At 42.4% G+C, this 19,544-nt stretch overlaps 1 protein-coding gene across 12 annotated transcripts; it reads right to left on the bottom strand.

Moving 5' to 3' along the window:
* Window positions 1–160: 160 nt before the first annotated feature.
* On the bottom strand, window positions 161–12,591 carry LOC101167291 (uncharacterized). Of its 12 annotated transcripts, none has more exons than XM_011477815.4 (23): window positions 12,433–12,591; window positions 11,416–11,463; window positions 11,089–11,148; window positions 10,975–11,007; window positions 10,742–10,861; window positions 10,555–10,638; window positions 10,188–10,217; window positions 10,018–10,062; window positions 7,134–7,970; window positions 4,977–5,039; window positions 4,857–4,904; window positions 3,969–4,022; window positions 3,837–3,866; window positions 3,728–3,763; window positions 2,416–2,475; window positions 2,150–2,194; window positions 2,023–2,064; window positions 1,824–1,886; window positions 1,484–1,558; window positions 1,190–1,222; window positions 943–981; window positions 577–633; window positions 161–472 (listed from the first exon to the last, which is right to left on the bottom strand). In XM_011477815.4, exons 1-23 carry the CDS (start codon window positions 12,488–12,490, stop codon window positions 468–470), a joined length of 1,965 nt encoding a protein of 654 aa, XP_011476117.1. In that variant the 5' UTR covers window positions 12,491–12,591; the 3' UTR covers window positions 161–467. The 12 variants fall into 12 exon arrangements, with proteins under 12 accessions (XP_011476117.1, XP_011476119.1, XP_011476118.1 ...); XM_011477817.4 differs by having other exon boundaries at window positions 1,824–1,883; XM_011477816.4 differs by having other exon boundaries at window positions 10,742–10,858.
* Window positions 12,592–19,544: the final 6,953 nt, after the last annotated feature.

Here is a 19,544-nt window from a genome sequence, read left to right as displayed (position 1 = left end):
TTTTCACTGGTTCGTTCAGAGTTCGCAGTAGAACCTGAGGTGAGAAGGGAAGTGGTTCTGCTTCCTGTGTACACACACATGCACAAGGTTTGTTTTTTTACTGTTTATGACAAACACAGGGTTGCATCTTCATGAAAACTGTGACACCACTGGTCTAACATAATTTTGTAATTTAATTTATTGGTTCAGAACAGAAAATGACAATAATGACAAACTTTTTTTTTCCATTCGTGTCTTCATTTCTGTTCAAAAATCACCACCTGCTCTGACAGAAAAGAGCCGGTGGGGCACCAGAGGATTTAAATTCATTCTTTTCTTTTAGCAAACAACAAAAATGGTGTCAAACATGGACGTACAAAGAAATACAAGCTAAAAAGACAAAGACAAACTAGACTAAAACACATACGAACAGGTAAAAAGCATCACACTGGGCTGTTGATCACGTCAAGAGGTCCACTCCTTTGAGTTCAGCCTGTTTGAAAACACAAATGAAGGAGTTTAGCATCCTGGCTGTTTTCTGACCTAACTTTTTTAAAATTAAACCATTAAAAGGTCTTAAAATGAATGTGTTATCACCTTTGTAACCATTACCCAGCCCGCCATTCACTCCTCCATATTTGCTCTGCTGCTGCCCTGTGAGAACGACCACGGATGAGCAGAAAAAAGGTTAGCAATAAACTAGAAAGGAAAGGTGAATCCTTATGAGTATTCTCCTTTTACATGAATAAAAACTGACTAAACAAACCCAAGAAGAGAGCTTTTCCTCTTTATATCTAAGAGATGAAGCTCAGACCAACAATAAAAGCTGAAGCTGAACAAGATGTACTCAGCTACCTTTTAAAAGAACATTGTGGAAAAAACACACATGACTAGGATTACTAGAAGCAGCAGAGTGAGAGGGGGTTCATCAGAAAAGAGGAAGAACCTGTTCAAATGTCTTACCCAAGGCCTCTTGAGCTGCTCCGAGCTGCACGCCAAAACCTGAACAAAGTTGAAAACCGCACATATGAAACAAGGAGAGGAAACACAGCAGTTAAATATAGCTGTTTTATTTGGTACATGAAAGGAAGCTGGAGTGTTCAGCCAAACAGGTCATGTATGCACACACACACAAAAAAAAGGTCAAGCTCACAAGGACACTGGCGTGATTGAAGACTTTGGGTTTTAGAGAATGTTTTTGCAACTCTACCTGCTTGCTGAGCTCCAAATCCTTCAGTGGCTCCTGAAATAACATATAGCCGTTAAGCACAAGCAGAGACTTGCATGATGAGTCACACAGAAGTAATGAAAGGATGCAAACAAAAAAAAACCCTCTCTTCAATCCGTCTTTACATTTGTAGTCTCTGCACGGTTGCTCTAGTGACTCCATCACCACAAAAATGTTAAGTGGTTTCTAAGACAAACTGGGTAACACCCACAGCAACAGACAAGTTTCCATTGCGTCTCTGACGCTTGTTTTAACCAAATAACTTCTCTTTCTCACCATATTTGCTGGCGGTTTTGGTCCCTTCAGCTGCGAGGCCGAGCTGCTGAGCAGCATACGGGTATCCGGCGTCACCTACAGCAGCGACAAACCGTCAACAAAGCTGTGATGTTGTGAAAAGCTGTCAGGGTGTCACAAACTGCTGACATTTGGGTGCTTGGCTGCACTGAAACTGAGTTCAGGCCAAGCGAGAGCAGCTTTTTCAGTCACAAACGTCTCCAAATTGAGCAGTCTATTATCTTTAGAAGGGTGTGACTTAAACCCCCTTCTCCTCACAGATAAATGAAGCTGTGGAGAAGCAGGGATGGGGCCTCCATTGTCCTGTTTGAGCGGCTCTTACCCTCCAGAGCAGCAGGAATCACCGGAGCATTTCCATAATGAGCCGGAGCAGCTGCTCCTCCTGCTGTGAGAAAGGAACATCGTTCAGTCGGACTGACTCACATCTCCAGCCACACTTTACCCATGACAACCGCCCTGCTTCAACTCTGACTGATGCGTTATAAGGCCGCGCTGAGTCATAGTGGGGCAGAAGCACTCACCGTATTTTCCACCAGCTGACTCCAGCCCTGCCCCGAGAGCTCCTGCAAGAGGAGGAGACAGCTCATAAGTGTGGATGTCCCTTTGATTCAACAGAATCATGACGCAACAGAAATGTGCACTCCTCACCAAAGGCCCCCTGAACCGGTGCAGCATAACCTCCGTTGCCCAGCGCTGTAAAGTCATGAAAAAATGAAGAGGTAAGCGTTGAGTTTTCACTGAAAAGGCTAAATATTATTTAAAGCATCTAGATGTGCAGAAACGCCTGGAATAAAGCGATCTGGATCTGTGTTAGACACCCAGCCTGTGATTCTTCAAGCTGTCACTCATCTCAGCTCCAGCAGCTACAGGTTAGTGCTCACACCTGTTAGAGGTTTCCAGCAGCTTAATGTTACCTTTACTCTTTCCTGCTTTGTACTCAGCACCAACAGCTAACTCTGCAGGGTAATCAAGCCCTGAAACATAGTTCTTATTAGTGGTACAGTAGAGGGAATAAGTATTTGATCCTTTGCTGATTTTGGAGGTTTTCCCACTTAAAAAAGAAACTGACAGTCTGTCCTCCTAATGGTGGGTTCACTCTGGTTCCGACCAGTTAGACTCTTCTAATCAACCAGCCAGCTGAACTAAATACACCTCCAACATGTGAAGACGGAAGATCTTTCAGTGGATTTAAGGGAGATGACTGTAGACCTGCACAAGACCACAATTGACCAAAACACCATCAGTAAGAAGCTGGAGGTTACCATGACAACATGACCATCAATCCACCTGTAGCTCTGGGGCTCCTAAAACAACACAGCAGGAGTTAGTTGTTCATCTCAAAGCAGCTGGAACCACAGTCACCAAGAAAACCATTGGTACTACTTTAAACATCAATGGTTTAACATCATGCAGTGCTCGCAAAGTTCCCCTGCTGAAGAGGACACGTGTGCAGGCCAGCCTGAAGTTGACTAATGAACACCTTAATGATTTAAAGAGGGATTGGGAGAAGGTGAGCTGAGCAGTGTGGCATCAACTCACCCTGTCGTGTTTGGAGGAAGAGAAATGCTGCCTATGAACACAAGGACACCATCCCCACTGTCAAGCATGGAGGTGGAAGTATTATGTTGTGGGGGTGTTTTTCTGCTCAGGGCTACTTCATCGTGTGGATGGGTGGAGCCATGTGCCACCAAATCAAACATCCTTTGCCTCCACCAGGGGGGTTAAAAGGGGTCATGGATGGGTTTTTCAACAGGAAAGTGACACAAATCAACCGAAGTTCATGGAGTGGCCCAGCCAGACATCTTAATCCTATAGAAAACCTTTGGAGAGAGCTGAAGCTCAGCTTTACCAAAAAAAATCTGTATGATTTAGAAGTCATTTGTAAAGAAGATTGGAGCAAAATTCCTCCTGATATGTGCAGAAACCTACTGATCAACTACAAGAAACCTCTGATCTCTGTGCTGCTGATAAGGATTTTGCCACAAAACACTAACTCTTTCCCGCAACAGGGTTCAAAAACTGATTTCCCTCAATTAGAGGCAAATAATTTGTGTCGATTTCTTGATTTTCTATCTCTCACTGCTCAAATGACTGACTGTCAGTTTCTTTTTTAGTGGGCAAACTTGCAGTATCACTAAGGGATCACATACTTATTTCCTCCCCTGTAATTAAGTCTGTAATTTAAAAGAACAAGCTTCCCCTGAACAGCTGAAGGAATGGACTCACCAGTGCCATAACCGTTTCCGAATCCGTTCCCGTAACCTGTGGACAGAAGATACGAGCTGAAGCATGCAGAGTGGTTTTGAGAGGGATGCAAAACAAACGAGAACAAAACCTGCAGACAAAGTCTTTCCAGCATCTCCACCTGCAGAGAAAACAAACAACAAGGTAAACAAACACCGAGAGAGAGCAGCTTGAGCTGAAAGCCAGACGACACAGCGTCAGCTCTGAGGCTCCTCTGACTTACCAAAACCATTCCCTGCCACCGCACCAAGGTATCCGGTTAATCCGTCACCATAACCTGAGATAAAACACGTTCAAACGGCTTTTATGATGCTGCTTTTATGTCAGAAAGACATTAATGTAGTAAATACAACACCTGACTGAGATTAACGCTTCCTTCAATAAAAAAATTAAATTTTGCTCTCAATTTGAAGACAATTCATAATTTTGAGCAAAAAAAAGGTCAGAATCTTAGATTAAAAGAGTTCTATCTTTTTAAAAAACTCTTCTTTTTATTAATATGACTGTACGTTTTTTGATCTGCTCAGTCTTATAACTAACAAATCTATCAAAAATAAAGAAAAACCATTCTACAATTAAGTCAGTGATTGAAACCGATGCAAAGTTGCCATAGCAACAACTTAAAGCCAGGGTCAAGGGAGCCGCCAAAATAAAAGCCTGTATATTTTTTCTTATTTTTTCTTTAAGTGTTACTTGAGAGTCTCCTGAGATGGAAGGCAGTTCCAGGAAGCCGAAGAAAACATCCTGTGTCTTCATCAGCTTCCTGGAACTTCAGGAAGTCGAAGAAGACACAGGATGTTGTTTTAATAGCAAATCATTCATTTAGTAGGCAAAGTAGCCTCTGTCTGGCTTGGAGCTCAGCTCCTCAGCAGCTTTCTTTGAGGAAAATCGTGAAGCTAAACTTCTGTTCACAACAAGAACGGGAGCAGCAGAAGGAAGGTGAACAGAAAGAAGAACGGTCTCACATCCTCACCGTCCTGAGGATACTCTGTCATATCACACCATTAGCTGGAACTTCACATTTATATTAGGAGAAAAATGTATGTAAAAAAAAACATACATATGGCCAATCATCTTTGACGCTGCACAAATAATACTTCTACAATCTAACCTCCATGTTTTCCAGCTGCACCTCCCAGGTAAGCCCCCTGCCCCAGACCTGTGAACACAGATGTTAAGGGAGTGAAAGAAAGCAGCACAGCCTTCCATGTGTGACAAGGGGAAAACCAACCTGCTCCGTAGCCTCCAGCTCCCACACTGGCTCCCAGGTAGTTTCCTGCTCCAGCCGGATAACCTGAGGAGACATCCAGCAGATCACTGCGGCTGTTTCATCCTGTCTTTATCCACTTCTGCTGACTACTGTTTGGCAAAGCAGATGTAAGCATCAAGAAAGCGCATACTGTCATTTTACTACAAATTCTGATCTAGTTGATCACTGAAAAGGTGATCAACTCTATGCAGGACTACACCAAGCAACATGTGCAGGAATGAGACAACAAAGAAATGTTTCTACATTTGTCCTAATTTGAAAAGAGTCGTTTCTCAAAATCTACTGGGAAGAATAAAACAAATAAAATAAATACATGTATGTCAATGGAATACATGCCTTTTTCCATTGAAAAAAAAATGTTTTAACAATGAACAAGAACACGATTTTGGATCATGTTGCCTTTATTAGGCAACAAAAGCCTGGCAGCGTTTTTTCAAATAAACTTTGTAAAATAATTCCTTCCATCACTTCAAGTTGCACAATAACTCAGGGAACCATAAAAGACACGTTTTAAGAAACTATTAAAGACAAAATCAAAACTTTTTCTCAAGTGAGGCTGAAGTCTGGCACAACATGTGTTTGAACATAGAGGGAAATGACAAAACAAAGATTTTATTCCTAATTGTTACAGTCCAGTAAAATACAACCTTGAACTGTAATCCAAACTTCCTAAGATACCAATGAGGATAGTTGTTACAGTTCAAAGTTTGGAAACGTGCATTTGAGCGTCCACTTTCAGTAAAAAGTCTGTAGAAACGCACCTCAATGCAGGTTATCTGCATTCAAGCATTGCTACACATATTTTTAAGTCTGTTTTCGGTTCTACGTACAGAGTGCCGCTTTTAAACACCCACTAAAAGTTAAACAAGTTGAACTTTGACCAATCAAGGACTCTCATTCAGTAGGGACGAAAGGGTAGCGTCTTTTTCAGAACACGGAAGTACCAACCATTTAAAAATTGATCATGCAATCATAATTATACATAGTACAATGCTACGTACACCCCGGGCATGTGTGGACCCGCTGAACGTGGGTTTTTGTATGCGCTTTTAGCCTAGAGTGTTCACACAGATCTGTTGTTACCTGATACTGGCACATGTATTCAAAGCTTGAAGAGGCTTGATGCAAAATGTTGAAGCGGTGCAAATATGGCAATTTTTTTCCAATGAAAGATAAAGAAGTAGATGAAATTGATCTATATAGCACTTTTTACAGGGTAAAATTTCAAATTTGATTAACTAAATAGGTAAAATACAATAAAAGTTAAAACAAGTAAAGGCAGTCAGATGCAGAAGTTAGCTAAAAACCCGTCTGAATAAAAATGTCCAAAGAATCTTTTTAAAAGAAGCAACAGATTCAGCCATAAGGAGGCTTAACGGCAGAGTCTGGGGGCTACACCTTGAGAGGGCAGGTCTCCACCAGTTTTAAACTCTGTTCTCAGGACTTTTAGGAGGTTTAGGTCCAAAGACCATATCAGACATTGAATTGGGCGCTTGACCTTTTGGGGCAGAAATAGGCATAGAACAGTTGCGGCTGTGCCCTTCTATTGGTTCCTTTCCAAGTCACATTCTGGACAAGCTGGAGGCGGGCGACAACAGATGTGTCAAGACAGATAACCTAAGCCTGGATGACCAACTCTAGGTCAGATTTTGGAAGAATGGACCTACGTTTAGAGATGAAAGAAACTGTTTTAAACTAAGTGTCTTGAAAAGGCGTCCAAGGTCAAAAAGAACACAGAGGTTTCTGAGGTGTGGTCGTAAAGTGGAGCATAAAAACCAAAGCATTGCTTAATGTTGTGAAAGACCTGGTGTCATATAATTCTGCCGAGAAAAAGCTGCACTTATTAATATCTCCTGCATGATTGAGTCCTTGATTGGTCAAAGTTCAGCTTGTTTAACTAACACGTTTTCTACGTAGAGCCCAAAAAAACGCTTGAACGGGAGACTTTTGAACACAGAAGCCCGAAAAAGGCATTTGCATGGACTTTTCATTGGAAGTGGATGCTGGAATGTGCGTTTCTGAGCCTGGTGTGAACGTAGCATTTAATGCAGACAAGATCCCACTAGAGGAGAAGGAGAAAGCGTTATGTAGATGGATGGGGAAGAAGAGGAGGCTTACTTGCTGCCTGTGTTCTCCTCTCAGCCTGTCCTGGGATAGGGAGAGCTTTTGGTTTTCTTTCTATCCTTTCAGCTTGTGAAAGGCGCCTCGCCTCCTCGCCAGTAAAGCCATGAGCATCACGCTCTTTTCCAACTAAAGCAAAGTCCCAACCTTGAGTTTCAGTTGGACCGTTTTTGTTTTTAGCCAGTGGTCCTTTGGCATCCTGCCTGTCTGCCAGAGAAGGTAGATAATCTCTGCTTCCCTGCCCCTGAACAGAGAAGACATTGCCTCTGGGGTCTTTTGTCAGAGGTCGATAAGTTCCCTCCTTTTGCTGCAATACTTCAGACAAAGGGGATCCGCAGTTTTTAGCTTTAGGAATTTGCTGGATGGATGGGTCAAAGTCTTTGGCACTGTGTACCCGTGAATAGGCAGAACCCAGAGTTCTGATGTTGTCTTTGCTTAAAGGGAGTTGCCCTCTTCTGCCTCCTGGAGCTGGAGTGGCTTCAGGACCTAATGTCCCCTTTCTTCGAGGGACCAAAGCCCCAAGGGGCCCTACCCCGTGAGCTCCTGAAACATCTAGACCAAGCATCCCCAGCTGTGTGTCAAGCGGAGCCGCAGGTCTAAGATCTGAAGACCGAATGAGCGGATCGAGGCGTTTGACCTCGAGTCCTGAATGTGACTCAGGAGGATTGGGACCGAGAACACCGGTCCTCCTCATGCCGGGCATTTCAGGTCCAATTTTTCTGTCTTTATCGCCGAACTGGTTTCCTACAGCTGTGCTCTTTTCTCTCTTAAGATCTGGAGCAGCTTGGCCCAGACCGGCCACATCAGGTCCACCATTTCCTGCTGCCGACACACCTGACAGAGAAATACCATCATGGATTCACTACTTCCAGACAGTTGGGACACAGCAGATTCTGAATGCTGTTTTCAGTCAAAAGAAACAAAAAAACAGTGATCTTTAAACATAAAATGGCCAAACTCAGTAATTCAAATAGCATTAGGGCATCCAGGAGTTCACCACTCTCATGAAAGAAACACAATCTGCTTTCTGGGCAAAATTAGGAGGAAAGACGACAACAACTGCAAAAGTACATGAGCGTGTCAGTTCAACGACACAAAAATGGAAAATATGGCATTAGAACACAAACTGTGGCAATGCCATCAAACATTGACAAAAGCACAAAGAGGCATCATTAGTGTCTGGCACACAAATGATGCAAAAAGTGGAGCCCAACATGTATAGAAATGCTGTCATGGAGTTAGCATTTGTTCACTCCGGCAACAAGAGGCAGAATTAAAAAATGAGGCTCGCTGGAATGAGCTCTTGTTGGGTTTCCTGCACAGACAAAACACTGGAAACCTTCTAGGACCTGTTTGTGTCGCTTCAGCAAAGTTCTGGTTTTTGAAGCTTTGTTGTTTCCGATTATGTCAGAAAGACGTTCATGGCGATTCTAGGCTGGGGATCCCTCCACCTCTTCTGGGCGAAGAAGAAACTTTACGTGGGTGTGCTCTAAAGGACGCAGGAGTTCACATTTAAATGTAATAATTGATTTTTTGTTTTTGTATGACTTTCTAGAGCTATTAAACCGATGTTGTTATGTGATTTCCAAGCGCTGGCAGGTATGCTTCAACGCAGCTCACCAGTGGCGGCTAATGATGACATCATGGAGGGGCAGTAACTAGTTGTTCCTGTACCTGTACCTGTTTTTGGGGTTGACCTGTACGGTTTTTGGGTTGTCTGTGGAGGGTCCTATAGGGGAGTGGTCGCATCTTAAGGGGGAGCACAGGTGTGTCTTACGGTTCCCTTGAGGCTCGTGCGGCCAGCTGAAGGCACATCATGAAAATGGAACGTACCATTGTCGTGTGTGTGGTAAGTGTGAAGAATTTGTGAGGTAAATGTTATTTGCGCGCATGTATGACGTACAGTTAATGCTGTGTCCTTATTCCACATTCTAGTAGTTAGAATGGTGAGAATACTGTATCATCTGGGATGGGATGGGTCAAACCAAACATCCGAACAAGGGGACCCACTGTCTGCAATCACTAAATGTGCAGCCGTGACTTCAGCTCTCTCAGGGCAAAGGTCCCACACTTGGATGTTTCAACCACAGGCTATAAAGAGATGGACCGTTTTTTTGCATTGGTCCAATCTGAATTGTTCTGTGGTCACCAGCAGGTTGGCTGACAAAGACGAAGACTCCCAAAATATTCTGACAGGAATATATACAGTTAGGCAGCTGAAGATTCAACATCTAGCTGCTCATCTAAATTCTGGGACCACATTTGAGTGCAAAAAAAAAACAAAAAAACGTTGAAGCTCATTAATCTAAAGACAGAAGCAAAAAAATGCATGTGAAGCAGCAAGGTCATCGAGTCAGAGGAGGAGGACTTTGGCTTACTCATCCAGCAAAAAATGTTGTTTTTCAAGGGAGTTTCAGGTCGGAGGTTCTGTTTTCTTTTCTTTACTGATCTTTACTTAAACCAAAGCAAATTTGTTCACGAAGAACAACTAGGCTGATTGTACTGGTGATAAAATTAAACTGAGATGAGATAGAAGAATAGATAAAAAGGCTTTGAAGTGAAGCACAGCAGAAAGCTAGACAGTTTGAAGATTGAAACTGGGGTGGATTCTTCATTTAATGGGCATAAATCCCAACAAACGCAGAGCCTCCACTCATTAAGAGCAGTAGTTGTTATGATTTCAAGCAGGTTTATGCTCTTAGGATCCTCTCTCAGTTTGAACTCCATAGAATTCATTGGAAAGAACTAATGACAGGAATGTAAAGTTGCAGCAGAAAGAAAGAAATGCAGTGATAACATAAAAAAAGAGACAAAATAAGCAGGTAGGACACTCATTCACAACGTGACGGGAGGCCCAGCTAAGACTGGAGTCGACACTCACCTGGACGAGAGACAGGATAGCCAGCTCCTCCAAAACCTCCATATCCTGACAGGATAAAAACAGGATCAAACAGATTATTCCCAACATCAGACAAATCTAATCATACAGAAAAGAATTCGGTTCTCAAAAAGGAAAGAAAACAAAGATCTGAACGAAGAAACAGTTTGTACCTGGAAGAGCGCCAAGGCCGGCGCCATATCCTGCATGGAAACAGTCATAAAAGACACAAAGTTATGATGTTTATTTTATGTGCAATCACACACAGTTTCCACCCGTCTGACGGAAAAGCACAGAAATCTTCTGTCTCTCAACGACGCTCTGCAATGCTAAAGTCACAGCACTGCATGCTGGGATTGATGTTAGGAAATGAAACCAAAAAATCTGCAGCCCAGAACAACAAAAAAAAGCAAAATGAAGCAAGAATAAAAGAAAAAACTGTGCTAAATCTGTAAGCCTTTAGTTTAAGATTGCTCCTGGACCTTTTTGTCATCCAATCACAATAAAAGAATTTGACATTTTAGTAAAAGTTTGTCTCACCGCGTTTCCCTCCTTGGCCCAAGTTAATTCCCAGTCCGTTTGCAAATCCAGGTCCCAGGCCCATTCCTGTCCCCATACCGGCTCCTGCAAACACAAGGCAGCCAAAACTTTTTCCACTGAATATTCTCACCACATGGGGAAATTGGTCCTTTCTCAGTAAAACACAGTGGTCAGTGAAGGCTTGTACCATAGGCTCCCCGGGCTCCATATCCTCCCTGCATGGCTCCATATCCTCCCTGCATGGCTCCATATCCACCCTGTCTCATCGCGCCTCTTCCTCCTAACCCAAGATTCCTGTATCCTCCTGCTAAGGAGCAAAGCAGCAAACTCTTAGGAGTCCACACGCGTGTTTCTCTGAACTACAGGCAAAGATTTGGAAAAACTGCAACACTTGAATCATGAAATTTGATGGCAAGTTACCTGTGCCAAGGTGAGCTGCAGGATAACGCCCAACTGAGGTTCAAAACACAAGCAAAATGTCACCCCACTAAAAATATCAGAGCTTCAGAATGCAGGTCTTTAAGATCAGCTTACTTCCAGTCTTCATTGCTTTGGTTCCATATCTGCTCCCGAGTGCTCCAAGTGCCCCATTGACTGAACAGAAATGAAACCCATCAGGATACTTTCACCCGAAAGAAATGCAAAAATGGGTTCAAGAAGGAGCGTCATTGTTCAGACAAAGACCCACCTCCAGGATTCATTCCAATACTGACACATGAAGGCAAAAACAATCCCAGAAATAAAAGAATGTACATTTCTAAGCCACAACTTAACAGCTTCCAAGCAGTAAACATGATATTGATCAATTTTTATTTTTTATTTTAGAGGAATAATTGGATTTTACTTTAAAAAAAAGTTTACCTCCAGCAGCCAGGGGTCTCCCATAAGCCACACTTTGCGGTTTAACTCCTGCAACGATAGGAAAAATGCAACTGTTTACATGATTCAGACAAAAAAAGGAAAGAAAAGTGATCTGTCCTCCACTGGTTGGCTGGTTAACTATCGAATACAGCCTAAAACTCAGGACACTTCTGCTCCTAGAAGCTTTTTCTTAGTTACTTTAAAAAGAAAAAGTAAGTCAAGATGTACAAAACAGTGCATTTTTAACTATTTCACAACCCATTTCAATTGCTTTAACTGTTTTCTCACTGGAGGAGCACAGAAACAGACATGTATTGATGCAGATCAGACTCGGAGGCCGTTCCTTCTTCTCGCAGCGGCTTGTCACATTTGACCTGCAGCTGCCATTTTTTTTCATTGCATCCTTTGATTCAGTGAAATTATAAGATGGAGAGCACATGATGTCACTGATGTTGCAGCCAAAAAAAGTCTGGAAGACAGCAGCGTTCTTTTCTCCCTCCGTCTCACGGACATGAAATCTAACAGGTATGTGAGGCCGAGTCGCACGAAACGCTGATCCCACTGCAAATCCTTTGATGAATTTGACTTTATTAAAAAAATTAAAAAATAAAGTTTTTACAGTGAAACGTGTACATTTAAAACCTTTAAAAACAAAAAAAGAAAAAAAAGTGTACAGTTCAAAATAGACGGTGATTTTGTCCCAATACATTTCATATATTTAGGTAAAATGTATTTTAACACATTATGTTCCATTATATAGAATTATAATTACTCTATTTCATAAAACAGCTCCTATCAATATTGTAAAAATAAAATTGTTAATATAGCAAAATTTAAGCACTTGATTAAATGTAATGAAGCAATTTATTTGTAAAGTATCTTACAAAATATGAATACAAGGCAACGTAAGAACTGATGAGATCTAAGATGTGGTTAAAAGTTACAAAGATCAGCTAACGAACCAAACCAGATAAAAACGAGATCTGAAATTCTTTGGTGGGGTTGTGGGTTCCTTACCGCCCTGCAGAGTTTGCTGAGCCAAGCAGAGAAGCAGAGTCAGCGCTGGAAGCAGCATGATGGAGCCGGCCGGGTTCTGTGCAAAGAAGACAGCGGGGGGATGAACCAGACCGAATGCAAGACTGGACTTAAAGCAGAGCTCCCCCCTTTAATGTCTTTTATATGTTGGAGGGTTTTTTTTCTCTGTCTGATACCGTCCGCCCCTGACCAGTCCTGCCCTCTAAACATACATTTCGCACTAGTGCACATAAACACGAGGGATGTGAGATCAGCACTTTTTCCTGGAGATTTTTTCCAATACAGTTAATACCTGGCTGAGGATAAATGAAAATTTATGGAAAATTGGTCTACAATTTTTTCTAAATCCTCTGATTTGATTATGGAGTAAATCAACCAACAGAATGTGCAAAAACTCTAGATAAAACCAACGAAATATGCATTTTAAGCACAAAAACTGTCCTAACTAAAAGGACAATTGTACAGTGAAAAGTATTTGAGAGCTGCTATTTTTTGCAGATGAATGTCTACCTGCATTACTTTTCCTTCACAGAGCTGAGAAAACACAGCAGTCTCATTCAGGAACAATGATGTTCTTTTTTCTACACATAATTGGTTTGATGTTCTTGGTTTCAGCAAACGAGCCAAATGTCACACCAAAAACTAAAAAAAATAAAGCAAGAAAAAGTTTGTTTAAATGTTCTAGTAAGTCAAATAAGGATGTGTGACATCATTATTATTATGTCTGTGTTTTGACATCTGCAGCTTAAGTTGTGACAGAAATAGGCTGCAATTACTATTAATTATGGCAACAAGGCAAAGAAACGACCCTGAATAGAGTCGGCTCAACTGATGTCAGTTTGTTTGACTTCTTTTGCTTTGTTTTGTTATTTTTGACGCAGTCCTGCAGTTTTTGTCTAATGTTCCCACCAAACGCGTCCACTTTCAATGAAAAGTCTATGTAGACGCATGTCGATTCAAACTTTGGACTTCCTTGGAAATGCATTCATGCGTCGCTACGCAAGTGTTTAAGTCCGTTCGTGGGCTCTACGTTACGTTACGTTCGTTGATCACGCGCAGTCAGTTTAACCGGTTGAACTTCTTGGCTGTTAAAACGTGGTAACGCCGAACTGTGACCAATCAGGGACGCGGTTTTGGTAATTATTTGTCGGAAGTGCCAACCATTGTAGACACTATCATAGAGGAGAAATCAATAATTGCGCTTTTTTGTGCCCCGGCTTGATCTATATGACACCGAATTGTTCACATATCGGAATAGAGTTGTGAAAGAAAAAAGCCTGGAGCACCACGTCAACATTTCACGTCAAGCCTCATCCCACTGTAGGTGGCGGACAAGCGCTAGTTAACAGTAAAAATACTAGAGAAGAAGTATCCCACTTCCTACCGCTCCCTGCGTGTCTGATGCGAACACCACCGGCTAAATGTGCTTCCATGAAATCGCGCCACACGTGGACGGTGTGAATGCAGCATGAAAAGTCAATATAATCACGCATTTACATGCGTTTACATTGGCTTTACATTATGTTTACATACGCAACACAGTTTTAAGTCAGTTTTTGGGCTCCATATACAAAATGCGTAGCTGTCATACGCGAGTTACTAGTTAAACCTGACCAGGGAACCCGACGTGCTAGTGACGTATGGGTTGCATCTTTTTTGATTCATGGAAAAGCCTGGAGTACGAGTTACGAGTTTTGCGCGGCTACAACATTTCGCACCAAACCTCTCCCAACTGTGAGTACATGCGCTTGTATCGAGTAACGATACACATGCATCAGGCCTTGGGAGCATCTGCAGCCTTTGGGTTCCACCTTATGGTCTATACTGTGGTGGGTCTTAAAACAGCCACAATGCAAAGGTTTATGTAGGAATCTGCCATGCACTGACTGCGCTCAATGCAAACGTCTGACTAAAGAACCACATATTTTGGTTAAACTTTGAAAAAAGACAGTTGTTTTTCGGCAACTTAGGAAAACTGTTGTCACACGTGCGGACCACCGCATCGTCTCCTCTGGTGGTACGGAGCACATGACAATAACAAACCCCCATCTGAGTCATGAGGCTGCCACCCATGACTCCCCCTGTAAACATCTGTCTGTCTGCGTCTGTCTCATCTATAAGGAGCGTGTCTGTTTTCCTGAAGCAGAGGTCCTTGAGAAGAAAGGCAGGCTGTCAGAGATGGAGGAGAAGACTGGGACAGGTTCATTTATTCACAGAGGAGTCGACACATCTGGATGACAGTCCCACTGGGGTCAGATAGGACCCAGTTCTATATTTCAGACATCTCACCTCCCATCACTGTGGGAATGAGTGTCCTATCAGCTTATTGACCCAAAGCTTTTTTTTAAATTACAATATCGGTTCTACGATGTTTATTTTTTTTTCTAATAGTTCTAAATAAATAGAATAAAAAATGTCACTCTAGCTTCCCACAGTTCAAAAGCATGCTTCACAGGTATGTGTGTGATTGTGTGGCCCTGCAACAGGCTGGCGACAGGTCCAGATTGTCAGATTTGCCAGGTTAGGCTCCGGCAGCCCCAGGACCCCAAAAGGGTTACAGGGGGTTGAGAAAATGGATGGAAATGGGGGAAAAAAAGTGCTGCCAGAAGGCTGGAAAAGAAGGGAATCAGGATGCTGCAGTGACTAAAATTTAATGTCAGCCTGCTGCAAAATTAAGAGAGGGACCTGGCTGCAGACTAGATGGCCCTCACCAGCCTGAAATGGAAATTCAACAAGATTTCAGAATTGGAGCATCTTTAATTAAAACTTTTTAATGTGAATAAACCATTAAGTGTGCAAGATGATCTTAAAATGGGACAAAAACACGTGTTTTGTTCCTTTCAAAAGTCATACAAACAAAAGGGTTCAGATTTGTAAAACTGCTAACCCTTTGAAACTGAAGCTTTAGCTCCGGTGTTTGCATTGCTTTTCAACCCTTAAGGGGTCTGTGTCATGCAAAATAAACTTTTTGAGCTTTCAAGTGTATTTTAATGTTAATTCATCACAAACAACAACCCAAAAGCGGTATTTTGATTCATTTCTAAGTATTCCTCATTAACCTGCTCTCTGAGCACCAGCCCCTCCCAATCTACAAAAACAAGCGGGTTCTCACATTGTGATGTAGATAAATGAGGAACAGCCCCTTCCAGTAAGAGTCTACCCTGCCAGCTCCGCCCCCAGAATAACACACACACACACACTTTCTCCGCCGAGCTAGTGATGATCGGATAAACGCTCTGAGTTGCGAAAATAACTAATAATTCATTAAAAAACAAAGAAATCTTTAGTGTGCCAAAGGTAATATATGGATATAGTTTATTCTGAAAGGCTTAAGAAAAAGCATGATATACTGTAGGTCCTTTAACGCCATCTCAGCACATTCTGGGGCGGAGAAAAGCCGCTTTAAGGTGTTACTTACCGCCACTTTTCTCTGTGGATCAGCTGATTCACGTACATAAAGAGTAATAGTATGTCGAAGAGCTCAGTAGGTTTTGACATGAGACATCTCCAGTGTTACAGGTTTAAAGCTTAAGTCAGAATAACAAAGGAACTGGTAGGGTCGGCAGTTAAAGACGTCTTTGCCATCTTGTTGGCTGCAGCTGTTTAAAATGAAAAGAAGTGACTGTTAAAATCTGCCTTTAGGTTATTGTTCATCTGAGGTGATTTAAGCTCATTTTTAAGGAAAGATAATGTAGTTTTCATGGACTCTGTGATGACCACTTTGCTGCGACACGTTCTCCAATGTGGAAGATGACCTTTGAAGTGGCGGGTGTCTTTCTCTGTGGACTTGAGCTGCGGTAAAGTCTGCTCTCTCAGCCTCTGGAACAGAAGTGTTTATCAGAGGTTTTACGCTCATGTATGTCTACACCTTGTCAAGCACTCCGCTCCACCTCCAGGGGGCTCAATATTAGTGTTGAGCTCTGTGATGCGTACAGACTCAGCAAAGAACACACAGATCACCGCCAGAGAGGGCAGACAGCTGAACCCCTTCCAACCAGGACAGACACTAAATACGTTCAATCAAAGTTTAATCACATCCTCAGAGCCAGAAGGAAGTGTCAGGACTGAAGCAGTTTGATGAGTAAATAAGAATGTCGAGTAAAGTTTCCTAAAACTGCAGATGAATGAATTAGAGATGTGACAAGCTGGATGATGAAGCCAGAACTTTTGCACGTCTGGAGTCAAATATCTCCACCTCAGGCAAAAAAAAACAACTTTACAGTTTTTCTTGGAAACTGATGTGTTCCTTTTTCTTTTTTCAGAAGACGAGTGGGATGTGGGAGTCACTTTACAAACTCTACGGCCCAGCAGGGAAGCAAAGAAGTTTTAAATAATGCAGATTTTTGAGGATCAGCTTTTGAGAGACTTAACGTCAGTCCTGCTACCACTAAGACACAGAAAATGCAAAATAATGTCCAACTTGGCAGAAATCTGAATAATTTCCCTCCAAATAGTATCTGTGGTGTAAAAAAAAGTCAGGTTAAGAATGTACAAAACAGCATCTTCAGGACAAGACCTTCCCTTCCCTGCAGGAACCGAGATATTTGTTCTCTCTGTTTTGCAACATTTAAAATCTCTGATTCTTGCAGGACTCGTCGAATCAGCAGGTGACATATTGGAGCCAAGACCCCAAAATACTAATAGAAAATCCTTTTCAATGTGTAAAAAGTTCCAAGTTCTTCATTCAAATAGCCATGGACACACAACGCCACTTACTGGACAAGCAGCGCCACCCGGTCATAGGGCACCTTCGGATTGGTAGCAGGCAGTCAGATGTTTGTGACAGACCCAGGAGTGGAGCCCCGTCAGTGAAAGACCACAACCGTGACTAGTTCCTAAGGACTGAACTCAGACATGGTTTAGAAAACGCCACAAAGCTGCAGACCAGATGTTCGGGGTACCAGGGTTTCCAGACAAACCATTCACAACCAACTCCATCGCTTTGACTTGAATGGCCGGCGACGGTTGCAGGTGACTCCACTGACGTCAAGACACCGGCGTGAACATCTGCAGTGTACACAAGACCATGTGACCTGGACAATGCAGCAATGCTCTGCCGTCCTGTTTACTGTGTCGGGTGTCGGTGTCTGTGTCGGGTCACCTTGTACAAAAATGATGGTCGTGAGTCATACGCCGGGGTCAACTCTGGTGGAGGAGGTGCAACAGTCTGGAAAGGCATCACCAAATATCATAAAACCCATTTGCTTTTTGTAGAGTTTTGGTCACTGCACGTTCTTACCTCAGAGATATCATAGGACCTATCATTCTCCCCCAATTCCACAACTATCTGTTCATGGATGATAATGCTCCACATCACAGAATTGTCACAGCTGGACTACAGGAAGTGGGCGTGGCCTCATATGGTTTGGCCAGCAATGACCTGAACTCTGTAGAGCCCATCTGGAACCAGCTGATGATGGTACCCCCATCCCCAAGTGACCTGGCAGAGCTGTATGTTGTGGAGGAGTTTGCCTCAGAACAACATCATGAGGTTAGTGAGAAGCATGAGATGTCGTCGACAAGCCGTTGTTGCTGCAAATGGTGGTAGGAAATGGTCAATTGGGGCTATTTGTTGGAGTTAATAAATATTAAACACAATGAAAATTGTGTCTCTTCAAGTTATCTCATTTAATTCAAGGGAAACTTTTACATTTTTCATATAGGAAAAGCATTCATGAATACATAAATAACCCATGGTGTAAGTCATGTAAGTCATGTGCGTTGGAGCAGAAAAATAAGTAAAGCTCGCAAAGCAGTGGCGTTTGAGGATTTGGAACCACTGATGTCGAGTAACTGCATAAAACACTGAAGTCCTCGGTCAAAGGATCTTCAGCTCTACTGCAGAGCAGACTGCTAATAAAGGTTATTCCTTCCCGCAGCAATTAGAAAACATAATTAGCCTCCGCTGTAACCCAATGACTTTTACTTTTACAACAACTCAATTTCCCTTTAGGATTTACAAAGAACATTTGAGTGGAGTTTGATTGACTTTAAATGCCTGTTCAGATCTAGGTCAAAATGTTAATAGATGTTCAGCTCATCCCCATCATACCTGGCAACAAAAAAAAGATTATAAACTAATTTCTCCACTTTGGATTAGAGTTCAAATCAAAGTTTTTTGTTTTGTTTGAATTTATTGGTTCATTTCAAGAAGTTTCCACAATGGAAAAAGACAAACAAAACACATCTTTAAAGATATTCATTCATTTCGTTCAAACAAATGTGTTTATTTGTGATTAGTATACTAGTTATTTTTTAGAATACATGAAAAAAAAAAACACTCTGATCTTTAGGGATAAATTAAGTTGAAAAAGTCATTTTGAAGCTTGAATTTTCTGGCTAAAACTTCACACAGTGTTTGCACAACATGAACACCAGAGACGTGGCTGCCATGGCAACCCTTGGAGACCTCGGCTTGGCGAAGGCCAGACGAAATGTGACTTGTGAAACTGGCACAAACCCCAGTTCCACGTCTCACGACACCTAGACTTATCTGTCTTGGCATCAAACCTGCATGAGCTCAGCTCGCACGGCTTTTTCCCCCCCCAATTTCATTTGCAAACTAGTTTGTCACCGTTGAGGGCTGATTTTCAATATCCTTGTCCTGAAAATTGTAAAATAAACAGCCATCAAGTCAAGTGATGTTTTTTTGAACGACTTTATGAGTCTGTCATGCGCACGCTGGGATTTATTGAGTCTGCAGTGTTTCCTTCACTGCTCAAGCGTGTGTTCAGCCTTCACAGCCGCCGGTGGAAAAGCTGCTCCTTTACTCCAAACAAAAACCTGTTGATTCCTTCAGAAACGCAGCCGTCCTTCAAGCTGCAGAGACTCCACATGCACAGCTGATGCAGGTAAGCAGACTGTGGAGCTCACACGTCTGCTGTCCGCTCAGTCATATTTTCTGTTACCTGAACTGACTGATCTGCAGTTTTATGCTGGTTCTCATCTCAAATCACACGGAGAGTCAAACAGAAGCTCTAAAGTAACCCAGGTGAGAGCATAAATCTTTAGGCTGAATGAAGACGTGCTGGACGTTCAGACTGGCTGCTCGCACGGCCAGCTGGCTCCACTTCTGTTTGCACGACTGTCTGCCG

The sequence above is a fragment of the Oryzias latipes genome, chromosome 8 (assembly GCF_053564925.1).
Source record: "Oryzias latipes strain Hd-rR chromosome 8, Olatipes_Hd-rR_3.1".
Classification (NCBI taxonomy): Eukaryota; Metazoa; Chordata; class Actinopteri; order Beloniformes; family Adrianichthyidae; genus Oryzias; species Oryzias latipes.
Note: the sequence above shows the minus strand (reverse complement) of the source record. Positions and strands in the feature narration are given on the sequence as shown.